The sequence below is a fragment of the Haliaeetus albicilla genome, chromosome 3 (genome assembly GCF_947461875.1).
Source record: "Haliaeetus albicilla chromosome 3, bHalAlb1.1, whole genome shotgun sequence".
NCBI lineage: Eukaryota > Metazoa > Chordata > Aves > Accipitriformes > Accipitridae > Haliaeetus > Haliaeetus albicilla.
In genome coordinates, this window is record NC_091485.1 from 53278003 (window position 1) to 53297982 (window position 19980).

The 19980-nt window shown below is 36.6% G+C and overlaps 1 protein-coding gene across 1 annotated transcript in view; it reads right to left on the reverse strand.

Moving 5' to 3' along the window:
- Positions 1-19980, reverse strand: part of STK3 (serine/threonine kinase 3) — a 153104-nt gene that overhangs the window by 106929 nt on the left and 26195 nt on the right. The window contains exons 5-6 of the mRNA XM_069779752.1: positions 12591-12755; positions 11993-12160 (exon numbers count right to left, since the gene is read on the reverse strand). Coding sequence (XP_069635853.1) covers positions 11993-12160; positions 12591-12755 — 333 coding nt within the window. The remainder of the gene's footprint in view (positions 1-11992; positions 12161-12590; positions 12756-19980) is intronic.

A 19980-nucleotide genomic window follows, 5' to 3' on the forward strand; every position in this document is an offset into this window, starting at 1 on the left:
GTTTGGAATGCCATACGTATAATCTTCTGTACAATCAATGTGAATTCTCAGACATGGTAAAGAAGCACAGAGAAGAAAGTAGAAATCTGGAGGTTACACTTGTGTTGGCTTTATTTCTTTCCCATGGGAATGCCAATAATGAGAACTTAAATCTGGAATAAAAATTTGGATCCATGCAGCTTTAAAAACAGACCATGCTATCTAAAAACTACAAACTTTTACTCTACTTTTCTGCAGGTAGACAATACAGCTTTCAAACACAGCTTTTTCTGCCATGGGGTATCAAAAGTGCTTCCTATACAGTCTCTCAATGCATTTTTTAAATAATGTAACAACAAAAACTGGCATTAATACAGAAAATTCTAATACAAAAATCACAAACTGCGTACCCAAATCACTCGAGTTAGTTCACAAACTACTGACTGTGTGTTAGAGCTTTGTTTAAGTATTTAGTCAGTAAAATAAAAGGCTGAAATGAAAAAGCCAGGCTGGTTTCATTCTTCTCTAAAACCAGGGTGGTCTACAGGCAATTTTTGATACCCCTGGTGTTGCTGAAGAAACAAAATGAAAACAGGTGCCATCAAATACAAATTAAAGATTTAGTTCTATTTTAAACCACCTTAAAACAAAGTTTCCATAAACTTTTTAACTGATAACTACTACAAATTTGACAATACTTTATAACAAGAAAAGGATTATAAGTTGTCTTTAGACCATCAAGTTTTAACTGAAACAAATTTAGACTGATTGGCAACTCCTCCTTTTAAATAAATAAATTTCTTCCATTAAATATGCATCATCCTTTTTAAAAATGACCTAGTGTACATTTTAAGGCAATATAATACCAAGGCAGAAACGGGGTACATACAGTCTTAATAAGTTTTCTCCATTCCAAATTTTACCTTCTTTCAATCTAAGCAATTTTTTAGTTTTTCTACAAAGTAAGCAACCCAGTATAGACTTAAAAGTGTTTAAAAATCTTACAGTAAGTAGCAATAGAAGCTTAATATTTTCCTCCCAATCTGACTGAAGTTTTCTCCCACATGATTAAAAATCAAATAAATATCCCTTTAACTAAAACCCAAGTAAATACCTTTTTGCTTTTAAAATGTGTAATAATGTGTTAAGAATTTGGCAATATAGTAAAGTCTCTTTAAAGCACTTCCTCCAAGTCAACTAGCTATACTGACAGAAAACATGTCAAAGTTTAAGAAAAAATGAATATATTCACTTCAATAAATAAGCATTGATTCAAGCTTCCAAGAACCTCTTAAAATTATTTACCGAGTTCTTTTTTGGCTTAGCAAGACACTAGTCACATACAGAAATCCAAATAGACCTATTTCAATTAAAAGCAATACACAAATTCCCCCCTCTTCAATAAAGCTAGCTGCCAGACCTCTGAATAAAAATTAATCTTGTATATTTTGTGTTAATCCTGGAACTTGAAAGACAATAGAAATAAAAAGAAATAGAAGCATCTGTAGTAAATATATATAGTTCTTCACTTAAAAGTTTTGAACTGTGGTATATTTTACAATATCCTGCAGGGTATTGTAGAATATTTAGTAAAGGGAGTTCTCATTAGTCTGTGCATAAACACCTTGCTGAATAATTTTCCAAGTCCACAGCACAAGTTAAAAAGAAATTGAATAAGTTCAGCATACAATGATGCGTACAAATGATGGAAAGGCTTTTTCAAATAAGTATGTCTGTAAAGTTAATGAATAAAAAAGTCTTGTAACATTAAAATTGTGATTTTAGTTTTAATGCATCTTGATTATTTACTACCAATTGTCTATTTCAAATAAAATTTTCTTGAGATTTTCAAGTTGCAAAATAGCTTTGCTTTGCACTATGATCTATGTTTACAGTTTTACTAACATCACAAATGAACAGATCTATAGTGATTTGAAACTTCTGAATGAGCTTTTTGGTAGGGGCTTGTTTGCTTGTTTGTTTTTAACATTTGTCCAGAGAGAAAGCAGCCAGCTCAGCAGCAGAGAATAATGTTAACCTATGCTGCACTAGGTCTGTTAAATACATTCCTGGCTTTACCTACATTAACAGTTCTATCAAATAATCTGTAGCAATGCATACAGAAGTAGGGCTTGATGCAATGCTCACTCAAGTCATCAGGAATCCTTCCATCAATTTCATGGCTGCATTCAGCCTCTGTTTACTGTTCCAACATCTTTGAAAAATAATATTCCCAGGCCAAATATTTCCCTATTAAAGTATCTTGCAAATAAATGGGTAGTATCATGGTACGGTCCTTTTTTCAGATTAGCACTTCTAAGAATCTGAATCATACGCAGAAGATACACAGCATTACATGAAACTAACCGAGATCAAACTTCCTTTACAGTTATTTTAGTTAAAGTTTCAAGTTAACTCACTTGTGTGTAATTATGAAATTACCGTACTGATCCTCTGCTTACTTTGAAAGTGATTAATCAAAGTCAGAGAAAACCAACCATCAACTGAAGTATGTTTCAAATTTCCTATTCAGGGGTAAATCTAAAAAGATGAACTAATTTAATTTTAATTAAATCCTCATTTAGAAGCATGAAATAAATGTTTTCCATTTAATTCAAATTAAACTCCAGTTCCAGTCCAAATTTCAAATATTCTCCACTTCTGCTACTTTATTACACATGACAGATTAACATTTCCTTCTTGCACACATATGCAACCAACAAATCCAATATCATTAAAAAATTTAAAGAATTTATACTTTTAACAGTAATAAACATATTATTTATTCTACCCCAAAAAATTCTAGTGATATGGAGTGAAGATGCATTCTCTAAACCACAGTGAAACTTCTATGCTAGATTCTATAATCACAAATACTTTTAACTGCACTTTATTTACATTGCAACAGTTTTACTACGTGAACTTACAAGTCATCTCTTAACTGAAGGGAAAAATAAGTTAGAGAGATGCAAGATAAGAAAAGCAATACCTACAGGAAGACAACAATTACATACATCAGATTGTAGACTTTTCAAAAGCTTTAATGTGGATGTGAATAGGGCCTTGTCATTTTCCAATTTAATCATCGTACACACCTCAAATAATCTAATGTTTTCAGAGTATGCATAACAATGCTAATGTCCTATCATTCTGTGCTGATTAGACAAATAAATGTGAATGAATGTGAACCTTTATAAAGCATTGATTCCCTCTCATTAGTGAGCTCTTCTTCCAGACTTCACATAGCTTCCCCTGTCTTACCTCAGTAGCATCTTCTGGATTTCTAAAGCTGAACTCAACCCAACCCTGTTTGCTATTATCCCCATCTTTTACTTTTTTCTGCTCCTTACATCCTGCTCTACGTCATTTCTCCTCTCTATGAAGAGCCAGACACTAACATGGTAGTATCATGATTAAAAGAAATTAGATTATCAGGCCAGTTCTCCACACCTTTGCAAATCTCTAGGGAAAGAGAACTGAACTAGTGTATGTATCCAGCCTTTTATGTGGTTTGTACTCTCAAGAGTCCCATAAACCAGAGAGATCTGTCAATCTCTTCTGTGGGAAAAAGGGAGTACAGGCTCCTGATAAAGCAATGTGGCAAACCTCTTCAAAAAGTTCCTTGGAGTATTAGGGAGAAAATTTTTATCATCTGTAAGTTTTGCCAGAGGACAAATGGTATTTTTCCTATCTTGCCTTCACAAGAGTATTACAAAAACTCTCCACATGAAATGGGCTGATGTTAAGCATACTATCCCTTTGCCTAGCAAGCTGTCAAGTCTTGGAAACTGGATGCTGTCATGCTAGCACATCACTCTCTAGGAGGCTCAATACATGTAACTGAATCTGGTAAAGTCAAGCAATGAATTATCGATTGCAATTTAAGAAAATAAGTAAAATATCACAGGCTTTATTTCATATGTTTTGCAACCAGATGCCTCTAAACTTGTCTTCACGGTCTGAGGACAACTCACATATTATTTCTTTTACTCTGTTTATCTTTTTTGGATAAGCCGTGCTTGGTATACAGGAACTTTCAACTTTCATTGAAATTCAATGCTAGGCATGCTGAAAAATGGGAATATATCCCAGGGGCACTTGCCTGGGTTGACTTCCTCACTCACCAGAATATTCCTCCCTGCCTCCTCCTCTACAGCGAGTCCATAGAAAGGCTGGTCACAAACAAATAAGCAAATGAAATCCTTTTGAAATTCGCTTCCTCCATGAATCCTGCAGGCATTAAACACTAAAAAAGAAGTTACATTCAAAGGGTACTATGTCTGTATCTATGCCTAGCATTTCCACAAAGTATAGGAGCCTAAGGAGGAAAGCACCTGAACCCTCCCTAGACCACCCTACATATATAAGTGAACAACGAGCACATTTTAACTAAAATAATAAATCATAACTTTAAGTTCGGACATCCATATAAATCTTGAAATTAAAAAAATAATAATAAATCTATAGAGCAGGATCTCTGCAGCTCTATGAGTAGTTTGCCCATGGGCCACAAGCGCAACTTTGACAAACAATGATTTTTCTGCAGGACCACAGTTTGCACGTCATTTAGTTTCAATCCACTGCTAAAAGTAACTCAACCACAGTGAAAACTAATGTCAGACTGACACAATCACCAAGTACCTAAAAACTGGCTCTTTTCACCTAGGAAAAATGACATTGAAGCAATAGTTGACAGTTGCTTTAATTGTATTCCAGAAAACTTATAAATGTACTTCCTGAAGTTACATATAACAACCCATAGAAAACTTGCATTTACATACCTATTGAAGAATGCTGACAAAATAAGCAATCACGTCCAACTCTGATTACAATTACAGCAAGCACTAACTGGCATCTTAACTCACAGAAAGAGCAACTCTCCTGGTGATCAGTAGATCTAATATCTAGATATTAAGGTTCTAGCAAAGTCTATGCAAATATCTCATCTAGGTATGCACATCAGGTATTTGCTCACAAAAAACAGAATACACACAGACATGCAAGTTCAAATGTACACAATTACTTATTTTAATTTGCCCAACATTTATCATCTCTTGATTCCAGAAGACTTGTTGAAAGGAGTTAAGTCATGAACACAGTGTTAGGAACTGGCCTGCACCTCAGCAGTAACTCACCACACCAGAAGCAGCTCAGATAAAGAGGTCTGTTCACACAATATAAACACTGATCATTCTTCAAGGTTAAAAAAAAAAAAAAATTTAACCTTTTTTTTTTTTTTGACAAGAGAAATAAATCTTGAATGAAAAGCATGTGGCACTTTTTTTTTTTTTTTTACTGTTGAAAGAAGTATCTTTTTTTTATTCATGCAAAAATCACCATACAACCCATTATTCACGTTTTGATCAGAGCAGGTGGACAGGCTGCTTACTGATTTGAAGTAGCAGCATATTTAAATGAAAATTTAAAGCTTTCCTGGTTTAAGAACCCTTAAATAAAGTCACACTTCCTTAGAGTTCAACCCTGAAAAGAAAGTTGTTGAACAAAAAAAAGAAAACTACCAAAGATACAATACTCAGATCAGCACTGGTATCAGTATAGGTGCAACTGGTTTGAACCACATAAATACCACTACTTTCTCAAAGTGCTACATATCCTATTACCATATGGAGTTGCATTTCTCGCAGTGATTTATGTGGGAAGCAACTCCTTTGACATTGATTTTTTTTTTCTTTTTTTCCCAATCTATATAGAGAACATACTTTATTTTCTGTTAGACAAATACTGTCTGCTATTAATTGTGCTCATTTTTTTATTGCATAAAGTTATAACACCTATTTGAAATTCTGGTTATAAACAGTACCACAGAGGCAAATATATTATGAAGCAACACCTGCCTTTAGCTGCATGCAAACTGAAGGCCACTGGAAGTTTACCCCATGAAGTTCAGCTGTACCATGGCAATAGCATTTAAAGATGGGAAGAACAGATGAGGTGGAAAAGGAGGAAGGCTTTGTGGGTGGATACTTACCCATGAAAGGTCTAGAACCATGTATCATTTTACTGATATGCCCAACTAGAAAAAGTCCAAAAGGACTGGTAGGACAGGCTACAAAAAAGTCAGTTTGTCCCTTACAACAGGCATTTGTAAGGGCAATCTCTAGAGAAGCTCCACAGTCTGTAGACACTCAGGAGCCTATCAGAAAAAGGAAGAGCAGTCTCTTTCCTTTCCCTCAGACTCTCTCTGCATTCATAAGGTAAATGAAATTCAGAGCAGCAAAACCAGCATGGCAGCAGTGCACCTACAGCTATAGCTCCTAAGCATGACAGTATCTGGATACATTATGACCTTTGATGTACTTATGTGTACAGGAGTTTCCTTAAATAATTATTAAGTTTTAATCATAATACATTTACAAATGAACAGCTGAGACTCTGATTTTGCAATTACTTTAAGTCAACCTCAGCACCAACTTGGCTGATTCCCAAAAAAGGATTATCAGATTCTCCTACCAGTTCCAGCCACGTATTTTTGTCCCCACCTAGTCCAAGCACCATGTTAACAATACCAGTGAAAGCTTCTTACTCGGTTAGTTTCCACATGAATCAATTTTCTGATCCAGCTTATCATGTGGCCAGCTAAATGCTAGTTCCAACAGAAATGGGCGATGAAAATGCATGGAAACAGGTAGGAATACCACCCCTTTGCAGCCATCACCTGCATTTAGGTCAGTTTAAAGCAAACGCAAAAACTCCATTTAAAGCCTAGAGAGGTTGAAAGGTCTTCCAACAGCTCTTTGGGAAGCCTACAGCAAGACACATGCTTCTCCAATTCCAGTCTACTGCCTCAACTATATCCCATCAGTGTCTTAGGTTCCCACTGTAAATACACATTATCCATTTGAATGACTATGATATTGTGTAAGACAACACAGACTAAAATCCTGTCCTGAGAAATCAGATTTTTTAAGAAAGACAAGACACGACACAATGGAAGACCCAGAGGAAGGGGAAGTTACTTTTTTTTGTTCTTTTAACTATATGCATTCCTACCATTCAAAGGACTGGATGTGTTAGGGTCTCACATGCTTTTTTCAAGACTTGAGATTTAACTATTTTTAAATAATCTTACTACGTTAAGTCACTAAAAACCACATAGGATATTTAATTGTAAGGGAACTACCATAATAGAGAATGCGCAACACAAATATTGAAGAATTATGACCTCCCTAAGGAATCATGCTCAGTGAGTCCTACTACAGCTCACTGTCATTCTTCCACAAGATTCTGAAGAGGTAGTAAAATAATAAACAGTAATGTACAATCAAAAAATCCATATTTTAAATCTCTTTAAATATTAGCTCACTCTGTCTAGAAACAGCAGGCAAGATCTCAAGTTACAAATTAACAAAAAGTGCCTCATAGGAAGTTCTTAAAAGGAAAAGGACTTTTAAAAGTTAACTCAAACCCTTTTCTAAAGATAAGCAAAAGCACTAAAATAAGAAAATGATGTAATATACTTTTACAAACCTACTCTAAATTAAAAGCAGTAATGCTGAGATAAGATAGGTGAACTCTCAAAGAAAATAATAGAAACGGATGAGACAATTCCATCTGTTGGAAAGAAGAAATGCAAGACTGACTATACAGAAAGACATCTGACATCGCCAGAATTAGTTTTCTTTTTCCCTCTTCTCAACTTCTGGCACAAAAGGCACAGAGGAAACCATTTTCTCAGTGATTGAAAAACTGGTCTCAATCAGACAGCAATGTTCAACACGACACCTTCCTTGGTTCTTACAGCTTTACACAGCAATAATTCTCACTTCATCTCCAGTTTTAATGCAATATGCTGAGAATAAAAAACTGGGAAATGGTAGATTGTTATAAGATACAACAGGAATAAAAGGTTATTACAAACAGATTAGTCCAGAGTGGAAATGACACAGGCTAAGCAGGAGGCATGGATAATCTGGGTAAGTGCCATGGAAAAATAAATATCATGATTGGACTTAAGGCAAATGGAAGCAGTTCAAATTGGCTTCCTCCAATTCACTGCAGAACATGTGATGCCCACATGTCCATTTCCAACAAACCTCACCATAAAGAAACAAAGGCCAATACTGTGAAGCGTTGAAAAACACATCTACCACCAGCTTCTTCCATACCACAGCAACATGAATTATTGCAGCTGCCTGATAAGCATGAAAGAAGAGTTTGGGGTTTTTGGGGGTTTTGTTGGGGTTTTTTTGGTTTGTGGTGCTTTTTTGGTTTTTGCTTTTTTTTTTTTTGGAAGAGAGCTACCAGCATTTATCTGAAGCACACCAACCTGTCCGTAAGTGCTGACCTTACAAAGAAGAGCAAATTTTATAAAATGCAGGTTGCAGTATTACAGTTGGTCTCAGGGCATGGCTGTGGCCAAATGCAGTAACTCCACTCAGCCCACTTCCCCTGTCCATCTACATGCTCCTACAACTTCTCCTGGCTCAGTTCTAGCAGGCTTCTATCAGGTTAACTTTTCACAAGATCAGTTCCTTTTACCTCGCCATGTGAGGCCACAAAAATACTAGTGTTTGCTTATCAGAAAATTCAGAAACTCCTAGTTAAGGACAGGCTGTCTCTATAACCAGCAGTCCACACACAAACTGATTTAAACTGATAATAAAAATCACAGCCTCGCAGCAATAAGTGATCATGTCATTGCATGAATGTAAGGAAAACTTTTGGTAAGTGTAGTCCTAGAGAAAGGATCTCAAAAAACAGCTATTCTTAAGGGTTAAGATTAGCTTTATGGCAAAGTGTTGTTAATCTACTTGTTAATAAAGCCATGTATCAGCAGAAGGTAGATTATGATCAAGTAAAAACTTTGCAGCTTAAAGGATCTTCCACCAGAAACAACTCTTTTACACGACAAATTTGAGATCATGGCTTGATTAGCAAACATGGAAGATATTTCAAAAGCATGTTACCAATTTTTAGCAAAAAGCAAAATCACAACTACTACAGCAGAACAGTGCCAATCTTTATGCCTCTATTACAGATTTAAAAAAAAAAAAGAGGACTTTAGAAACAAACAGAAATAATAAAGACAGATATTGCATGAAGAGGAGAGATTGAACAAAGCAGTTAATGGTTTGAATTAAATTCAGACAGTGGTAGGACATAAATACTTTATCACTACAGGACATCATACATGCTGCAGTCAATGGGGGACACAGGAACACAGCTGTTAAAACATATCACTGCAGCTTCAGAGTAGGAGATTGAGTCTTGCTCTAGAACCACAGTGAAGCCCTCTTTAATTAGCTCTACTATAAATTCATAACTGCTCATCCCAGCAGAGCAATCAAAGGCAGATGCAAACACTGTTAGCCACATTAACCCTGGCTACTGCAGACTACTGCAATCGACATGCTTTTAGCCCTGCTGGATGCATTAAGTTATCTAAGCTTGAGTGATTTTTGACTTATCAGCAAATTCCTTGCTATTTCTAACGGCTGTATCACCATGTTTTAGGGCAACCTTGAGGACATCTGTATTTTTTCCTCCTTTAAAACTACTTGAAAACACTCCTTTGATGAAAACTCAGAGAAAATACAGAAGTTTCACTTTTCATCATTAGCAAAAGCAAAAAAGGACTCTGATATCGAATATGTGAGGCATTCTGTAATCCTTACGTGAATAAAGCATTAGACCTACTGGGCTGGCAAATGGTCTTGACCTTTGAGGCTGAAACCAAGTATGACAACTGTAGGTTTTGTTGAACTCAGGTTTGCAGCAGAAAAGTGAAATAGCATTGATGACACTTACACAGTCAAAAATACTAAAACAGGAATACTTAAAGAGAAGAAACCTGTTGTTTTTTCCCCCAACATGAAATTCCATTTTGCACCTCCCACTTCTCATTCTTTCCCAGCTGAAACTAGTACAATTCTCTGGAGTAGCTAGAGTGTGGTTAAGCAGAGGAAGCTATGCTTGTTTGCATGGAATCTGCTATTTCCTCTCTGCCAAAACACTTGTTTAAAGAAGTCATGTAATATTTCTATTAAGCTGTAAATGCAGTTGACAAGGAAATGGCCTACTGGCAGTGCATTACCTTTGTGGCAGTGCCAACCAGCCTACAGCAAAATAGTGCACATGGTAATTTCAACATGCATTCCCAAGTAACAAAATTGTGCCTTACATAAATACCACAGAACTCCAGCAACATCTAGAAAAAGCAATGAAAATTTGCCCAAGCTTTCATGCTTGCCTGTATCAATTCTGTGTCATAACTAAAACAAAGTAGGAAAGCATCTACATATGTCCAAAAGTCTTGTGAAGCTATATCATATGACACTGGGAAAACTATTGCAACTTAAATCTGTGTATTTCTTGTTAACCACTGTAACAACTCACCAATAAAAATTAAGAAAAACTGTAGGTATCAAATATACAAAAGAGTACTAACTGCATACAAGCCCTTAAAAACCATAACGTAATTCATTAACAAGAACACATGTTCTATGTAATCCAGAATTGTTGTGTTAAATTACTTTGGCCTTTGATAGCATTCATTTGATTACAAGAATTAAACAGATTCACAAGCTTTCAAACTCAATGACTTTTGATTTATAAGCAGCTATTGTTATGTGTATAAAAATCCTCTCTGATAATGTAGTCCCTGCCTTTCAACAGCTAGTACTACTACATATAATGATGCTAAAATGAACTCAGATGTAATTAAGACATTTTCATAAAAAGTACAACCAAAACCCCCAGCATGATCAAATGTATAATTTGTAATCAATAGATCTTCAAAATATTTTTAAATGTGAATTCATCTTAAATTAAATTCCCATCAAAAACAAGCTTCAGAGATACTTATTTTGTTCTCAGCTTTCATCTGAGTATTTTCAGTTTGAAAAATAATTTTAAAATTGTTAATTACACAGAAAAAAAAAATAATATGGTACAGGAAAATTCCTAAGTTTTGCTTCCAAAATTACGTAATGCTTCTAATTGCAAAACACTCACTAGCTTTAACTGAGCTGCACATTGCCATAAAACTTCAGGAAACATCTCTGCTCCAAAAAGCACACATGAACAAAAATCAAGAACCCCACAAACAAAAATCAAGAACCCAACAGCACTAAATACACTTGAACTCATACATGGGTCACCTTACAGTAATCATATATGAACAGTACCTTCTCTTTGAACAGTGGTGGCTTCTTTATATTAAGATCCTGATATATGAGGCACCAGCAAAAGAAAACTGAATACGATAATCTAGTAAGCATGCCGTTTTTGCAGCAAATCACAAAGATGAAAAAAATCTGCTTTTAGCAATATAAAGTGCCTTATTAATACCAAATGGGCCTTAGATATAAACAATTCAAGAACAGAGTATTTATTGATGCTCAGTGCAATCAGTGTAGCTATTCTATAGCTCATTTCAAAAAAAAAAAAAAAAAAAAAGCATGACTAACAGTGGCAACAGTTATTCCTAGATAAACATTGTTCACCATGAACTTCTCCAAGTAATTCCTTTATAACTGCTACTTCTCATAATGCAACTAGTTCTATTTACATTTTATTTTGCAAAAACTAAACTAATTCAGCAACAGACTTTAAGATTCAGTAATAAATAAAATCTGTCAGGGGTTACTAATATTAGCAGTGCTCACATAGGACAATTCTGAATCCTTCTTTAGGTCACCTTTACTTCAAAACTCCCTCTCAAAGGAGGATGGCTTCTTGGTTATGGAACTCTCCAAGTGCAAGTACAGTATGGAATAGGATCTAGGATGTTGCCTTCAAGTCAATTAAGCACTTACTGCTTTAGCTTTCTCTCAAATGGAGATAAAAGCATCCTGAAACCTTACAGAGATGTGTCAAAACACAGGCAAACTGCAGTAAATAGGAAGCAAGACAGCAAGTAAAAATCCTTAGTCTTAAAATCCTTGTCCATAAATGCACAGTTCCATGATTCCAGTATCAGGTTTTTGAGCTTTTGGGGCTTTTTTTGTTTTTTTAATATAACAAACAAGAAAACACCACCATAAACACTTACCCTCATTGGATGAATATCAGCATATGGAGGCTTTCCTTCAGCCATTTCTATTGAAGTGATACCAAGGGACCAGATGTCTGCCACGCAGTTATAGCCAATCTCTTGTATTACTTCAGGAGCCATCCAAAACGGAGTTCCTATAACAGTATTACGTTTTGCCATTGTATCCTGTAATTATATTATTTATGCGATTAAAACAGTGATACTTATTTTCAGATTCTTTTGATATTAATTCTATATTTGAAAGTGAAATTAGCCACCCGAAGGTCAAGTGGTAGTGACTTCCAATTAAGACCAAACAGATTCAACCCATCGGCCTACAGAAGCCAAACAGGTGACAATGATCATAAACCTCAAACAAAAGTTTAAAGTGGGATCATTAGGCACTTAAAGTACACTGGGTTACAAAAATAAACAACTAAAAACTAAATAGCTTTGCAACACATTAAATACTACTCATAATAAAGAATGTTAGCTCTACCATTGCCACTAGTCACTCCTCAGACACAAAATTCAAGGCAGAAGAAAAAGACAAAAGTAAAAGAACATGGTTAGGAGCACTAAAGCATTTTTAAATCATCTTTCCACAGGTACTTACTGTTAACTGGCCAGCCACACCAAAATCAGCTAATTTTGCATGTCCCTCGGTGTTAAGAAGGATGTTTCCAGCCTTTATATCTCTATGTATTTTTCTCATAAAGTGCAAGTATTCAAGTCCTTTAAGAGTAGATTTCAGAATAGTTGCAATTTCATCTTCTGTTAGCTGCAAGAAAACATAGAACCATTTTCAGGTATACACATAGAGTCTATTTAAAACTATTTAAAACATGATCATTCCATAATGATTATTTTAAATAATACAGACAACATACCTCCGCTATTTTAACACAGGAATATGCCCAATAGCATTTACAATTCAAAACTCTGATCTACTAACTTGATCCATATAGCTAGATTCTTTCATGTCTACAGTCCAATTAGAGCAAGCAAGCTATCAAACTAGAGAAGGGGCTGACACAGATCAGATGACAGAATATGCAATATTCTCTTGCCTGTCAATCAAAAGTTACTATTCTTTAGATGCTGAGATCCTTCATAAAGACTGCTGCACAGTTTCTACAATATACAGCTAATACATTTATCACTAAGATCATACACACTAATTGCCAAGTTATGCATTACCTTTGTTAAAACAAAGGTAATGGCGGTCACCACTGGACTAGATGGCACACACCAGAATACTTCCCTGGAAAAAGAGATAGCCCTTTCTCTAATGTGGAAGGCTAAAGCTATTTGTCAAACATCCATGCCCTTAAGTTCTTTACACAGTTTGCCCAACAAACTAGCACAGTCCTACATTTGGAAGGAGATTAAAGGAATGCCGTGTTTTCTTTATTTCTTAAATTCCTACATACAAAATGCCTGCTAAGTCTAAAACTAGTACTATCAAGCTTTTGTCCACCAGCTATTCCTGATTGCACTACTATTAGTTTCTCATTGCCAGCAATTTACAAGCTAGAGAGGATGAATTACAAGCTTCTTTGCAAGAACAAAAACAAAAAAACAAACAAAAAAAAAGAAAACAAACCACAAAACAAAAAGCAGGGAATAAAGGTGTACAGAAAATAGCCAAATAATTACTTATCACAAAGTTTGCAAAAAATATATTCATTAGGGATCGCTTGCTACTTATTATCTATAGGGAGATAATATAGCATACAAAACTACAAATGCCCAAACAGTTCCCAACTAGTTTACCAAATTTTACTGAAGTCTGTCAAGTAAGCCATTCCTTTTAAGGCTAGTGCCTTCATTTTATATGGAATGTAAATAAATGCTAATTTTTGAAAATAAATATTTCTCACTCTGCCTGTGCTCCATACTGACACAAACTTGTAGAACTACACCCATACAGATGGGACCCCACTGACCTTCCCAAAACCCTACTCAGCCTTGAAAAAGGACAACTAAGATGTCAGGGTACTCTTATGCTGGAAGGTGCCAGTAACTATTATCACTTGTTCCTTTAATTCTAGACAATTACAGAAATGATCGAGAATGGATGCCAATCAGATGCTACAGGCTTTTTCTTACACCATTCTTTTCTTGTTGCCAACTGATGCAGAGAATGAACGCTCACTGAACTTTTGGGTTCTTTTTAAATTGACTGCATCACTCGACAATTACTAGATGATATCCTCATAGGAAAATACAAACAGATTGAATATATGGCTCTTCAATTTCAGCCACAAATACCGTATATTTTAAGCATCTACCAACAATGTTAATTAGTTTGCTGTCTGTGCAAAGATTTCGTGTTAGTTCTTAACAGTTAGTAATCTAGTAATTAGATAATCCACATGAGCTATGCTATAATATAGCACATTACTATCACACTATAAAGTTGTACAATTGAACTATCAGAAATCTTAACATAGCTGGCCCTGAATATGTTTTATAAGACAAGCCACATTTTAGTAAGCACAACTACCACTATGTGCAGCCTGTTAATATCCTCTGGTCTCTAAAAACCATATTCCTTTACATAATGCTTACCAGTGCATAATACTATCTTATACAGGCATGCTGAATTTTTAACAGGTTTCTTCATGTTCTTTAATAACAGCATAGCCTTCAGCTACTTCTGAGAATTAAGGTAGAAGAGTTGAGGCTCTTTAGAACTTCAGAGTTCCTGAAGTCAACAATACATTTTGCACAGTTATACCCAGCTCTCTTTCACATCATGTTTGCTGTTTATTTTTCAGTCAGAATGAATGGAAAGGTACTCTCAAATTAGTCAAGTAACTGAATACAAACTGAGAAAGAAAACTGAAAATTTGAAGAGTAAGAAAAAAAAAATCACAACAGGGATATTTACTGAACTCTGTAAAAGCATCACAAAGAAAACACTAAGAACTCTTGCTTGACTTTTTTTTTTTAAGCTGACCAGACAAACTTCAGTTTTAAAGCTAAAAAAAAAAAAAATTACCAATGATTAAACACCTAATATAAATAAAGAGGTACTGTAGACTGGGCAGTCCAAAATGCTTCTCTTATTTACTACTTCAATATGTTGCAGAATTCATATACTATCACAAATGATACAATAAGCTGCAAATATCAACTGGCAACAACCTGACAGACATTTCATTACCAAAGAAAATACAATACAGTAAAAAAAATAATTGACGTATATTTTCATTTATCTGCTTCATAAACTACATGGACTACTAAGTCATCAGTTAGCACAGTTGTTTATCTTCTTTGCTTTAGATCAAGGTAATAGGAATCCATAAGCTCCTGAACAAGGCTTATAAGAGAAACAGTAAGAGTGAACCTTTTGCAGGTACCAGACCGCCCTGAGAACACTTCTCAGATTTTCATCAACATTTATTCTAGAATAAAAAACACACAGACAATTCATTCCATGTGATGCAGTTTCTCAAGGAAATACAAAGAAACTATTCATGCAACTGAAATGCTGTTCAATTACAGTACCTCGATGCTGTATTACAAGAACTAAGCAAATGAACTTGACATACTCTTAGAAATGCAAGAAACTGCAAAACTGAGAATTAATACTCTAATTTGGCTGCAACACTAGGTTGCATTTTTCCCTTCTTTCTCTACTTTTCCAATCCTACACAGAAATTAAATTAAGCAATAGCAATTCCTTCCAGTTTCAGTTTTGAAAGTGTTGGTACATATCCGCATCTCTCTCCAAAACAACCACCACCAAAAGCCCACAAGAAACAAAAAACCCACTCATAATCATTGTAAGCCAACAGTATGACTCAACAGAAAGGAAAAAATGATTAGTCAGCAATATTATCTGCACTTGAGTTGCTCATAACAAGTTTTAATTCTTTAACAAACAGAACCACTTCCCTATTCCAGGTTCTATCCAGTCTCATAAAACCTGGGCGTGGAGCCCAAGGGCACAGTTACACATACATTTATTTAAACAGCAGAGCCAAGCTCCAGTCCCTCCTTTCACTGCAACCTACAGCAGTAATTCCCACTGTGTGTCAGCCCTTCCACTGAACAACTGTAACTGACTCTAGTTAAAAATAAACCTGTCTGCCAAATTATTTTTCCAATAAATCAGTCCCCTGATTCAATTCATGGCACAGTCAACAAGGATGTAGCAGAGTAGGAACTGCTCCAATTGGCATTGCTTTCCAAATAAGTACATGTGTTGCTGTACCTAAAGAGTCCCAGTGATTTTATAAGCCTTTCCCTATGCAAGTAGAGGACGAAATTGGTGGTGGCATTAGCTCCATGCTCCACAGCAAGCAGTTACCGCCTCTGCTGCACATTATGCATTCCTTGCCTGTCATTTATCTCCAAGATCTTTCAGTGTTTCTATTCATGACACTGCTCAAAGCCTTTATTTGTGCTACTTTATGCTGACTGCTATGCCGCTTCAAAGGATTGTATGCCAGGAGAACTGAAAACCCTGTTACACACAGCTCAAACAAGACAGCTTTCCTGTCATTGCACCAAGGGTAAAACCATCTATGTGATCTGAAGTCAAGCAAGAAGGGACTTTAAACCAACTATAAGATAAACTGAAGTATGGTCAGGAGGATATCTGGAGAAACAGATAATCCTCATTATGTGAGCTAATAATTTTGTGGTGAAGTACACTAAAACTGATTATCTTAAGACTCACGCTACAGGCAATTTAAGCTCTGGTTATTAACAAATACTGTATCATGAACAGTTTATGACATGCTGAGTGTAACACTTTCTGCCAGAGCTTTGCCAAATCCACCCCTGTTCAGAAACAATACAATGTCCTGAATCTCCAAAGACTTCCATGCAGTTAATCCTGAACACAAATCAAAAAATGATCCCGAGAACTGACAAATGTATAGCAAGACAGGCATACAACTTACTCCCTGCTTTCACCTAGAAACAAGTATTATAAGAAATTGTGCTTAGAAGGCTTTGCAGAGAAGGTCTCTCTTCAGTATGTTGTGCTCCTAAGGAGGTAAATCCCTAGCTTTAGTTCTTAAAAAATTAGTGGTTAAGCCACATGGAGATCTTTGGATCAGCTCTAGATGGAGAAGTGCTTTTGCAGCTGCATGGCAAAATCCAGCTCTCAAAAGGAGAGGGGAACAGAACACCCGTACCAAAAGGTTGACAAAGAAGCTATGGACTGAGAATCAGGCAAACCAGAAGAGAGTGAGTTCTAGAGTACTGCAGCCTGATACACCACCTGGAGACCATCAGTAAAGGAAAACTCTAGCCTGGCTACATGTTACAAAAGTAAGAAGTATTTAAGTAACATCAAAATACACACAATGGTCAGAAAAGCCCATAGAAGTGAATGTTACCTATAAGAAGTAAACAGAGAACACAAGTAGTATTTGTCAGGAACAGCAGTAACAGGGAAGCACAGGGGAAAAAGAAGGGAAAACAGGCTTATTCTGCCCTAAGTGTTGAGAGACACATCAATCCCAACTCCAGATGTCCTAGATCCATCCCCTTGCGCTTCATAAAATGTGCATATGTATACATACATATATATAATCATCACCTATATAACACAATGCAGTCACTGAAGTCACTCCTGGTTATATTATTGCTAAACACAGCCAAGTATATGCATAATAATACACAGACAAAATGTTTAGCTCTAATATAATATTTAGAAGGATGCAATGAATTTCCAGCCTTACTCAACAAGTCAAGAAAGTACACTCACCTTCCCTAGACAAAATTACCTTTTCAGAAAATAATATTCTGCCGTATTGAACTTTACCATGCACAACAAAAAAAGACTTTAAAAAAAACTTTCAAAATTATTAATTTCTTGGGGATTGTGCAATTTAACTTTTTGCAGAACATACACCACCTATGCATACCACTGAAAACACTTACACAAATACGAAATTCTCAAAAAAATTACTTCTAAAACCACAAACATTATTTAACTATGGCAGTATGGCAGCTGAGCCACACATACACCATTTCTTCCCTTACTGGATGCACAAAGCACTGTACAAAAAGTTCTAGTTACGTTGTTTCTGTAGACCAAAACTGCCTGTTACAGATGTTTTTGCACAACATTAATGGTATTTAAGTATTTTGTATGCTGCAAAGAAGGCAAATGGTATCCCAGGCTGCATTAGGAGCAGTGTCACCAGCAGGTCAAGGGAGGTGATCCTTCCCCTCTGCTCAGCACTGGTGAGGCCACACGTGAACTGCTGGGTCCACTTCTGGGCTCCCCAGTACAGGAGAGACATGGGTATATCAGAGAGAGTCCAACAAAGGGCCATAAAGATGATCAAGGGACTGAAGCATCACTCCTCTGAGGAGAGGCTGAGAGAGCTAGGACTGTTCAGCCTGGAGAAGGGAAGGCTCATGGGGGACCTCATCAATCTGTACAAGTATCTGAAGGGAAGGTGCAAAGAGGACAGAGCCAGACTCTTTTCAGTGGTGCCCAGTGACAGGACCAGAGGCAATGGGCACACACTGAAACACAGGAGGTTCCCTTTGAACATCAGGAAACACTTTTTTACTGTGAGGGCAACCAAGCACTGGAATAGGTTGCCAAGGAAGGTTGTGCAGTCTCCCTCCTTGGGGACATTCAAAAGCCTTGTGGACATAGCCCTGGGCAGCCAGCTCTAGATGGCCCTGCTTGAGCAGTGTGGTTGGACCAGATGACCCACAGAAGTCCTTTCCAACCTCAACCATTCGGTGATTCTGTATTAGTATCATTTACAACTAAATCGTTCCGTACAGCAGGACTAGGTGCATTTATGCCAATTTGAATAAATCAAGGGTGGCTGGTTTGTTTGTTTGTTTTAGTTGACTGGTCTACATTTAAAGCTTGCCTTTACCTTTACCTTTACCCCAAAATAAAGGAATTGCAAAGTATTTTGCTACTAAGGAATATCCAGTAAGTTAGTTGACTGTCTGAACAAAAGGCAAGTATGGGTTCTTAAGGAGATAAATCCCTAGCTTTAGTTTTTGAAAAATTAGTTACTGAGGTCCCTGCTAACTGGAAGCTACCCAATGTTACTCCAATTCACAAAAAGAGTGAGAAGGAAGACCTGGGAAATTACAGACCTATTAGTCTAACCTCAGTTTCTGGAAAAATTATAGCGAAGATCATACTGGGTACTACTGCAAGGCATTTAAAGAACAATGCAATCATCCAGCACAGCTGACATGGGTTCAAAGGGAAAGTCCTGTTTAACTAATTTGATATCCTTCTATGATAAGGTCACCTGCCTAGTGGATGAAGGGAAGGCAGCAGATGCAGGTTTTTTGGATTTTAGTAAGGCTTTTGATACTGTCCCTCACAGCATCCTTCTGGACAAGTTGTTGTCCTGTCTTCAGCTGGGATAGAGTTAATTGTCTTCCTAGTAGCTGGTACAGTGCTGTTTTGAGTTCAGTATGAGAAGAATGTTGATAACACACTGATGTATTCAGTTGTTGCTAAGTAGTGTTTAGTCTAAAGTCAAGGATTTTTCAGCTTCTCATGCACAGCCAGCGAGAAAGCTGGGGGGGGCACAAGAAGTTGGCACGGGACGCAGCCAGGGCAGCTGACCCAAACTGGCCAACATGGTATTCCATACCATGTAACATCACATCTAGTATATAAACTGGGGGGATGGGGGTGGGAGGGAAATCGCTGCTCGGGGACTAACTGGGCATCGATCGGCAGGTGGTGAGCAATTGCACTATGCATCATTTGTATATTCCAATCCTTTTATCATTGCTGCTGTCACTTTATTAGTGTTATCATTATCATTTTCTTCTTTTTATAGTCTATTAAACTGTCTTTATCTCAACCCACGAGTTTTACTTCTTTTACCGATTTTCTCCCCCATCCCACTGGGGGGGCGGGGAGTGAGTGAGCGGCTGCGTGGTGCTTAGTTGCTGGCTGGGGTTAAACCACGACAGTTGTCCAGCTGTAGGATGAACAGGTACACAGTGTGCTGGGTGGAGACCTGGCTGATGGGCAGGGATCA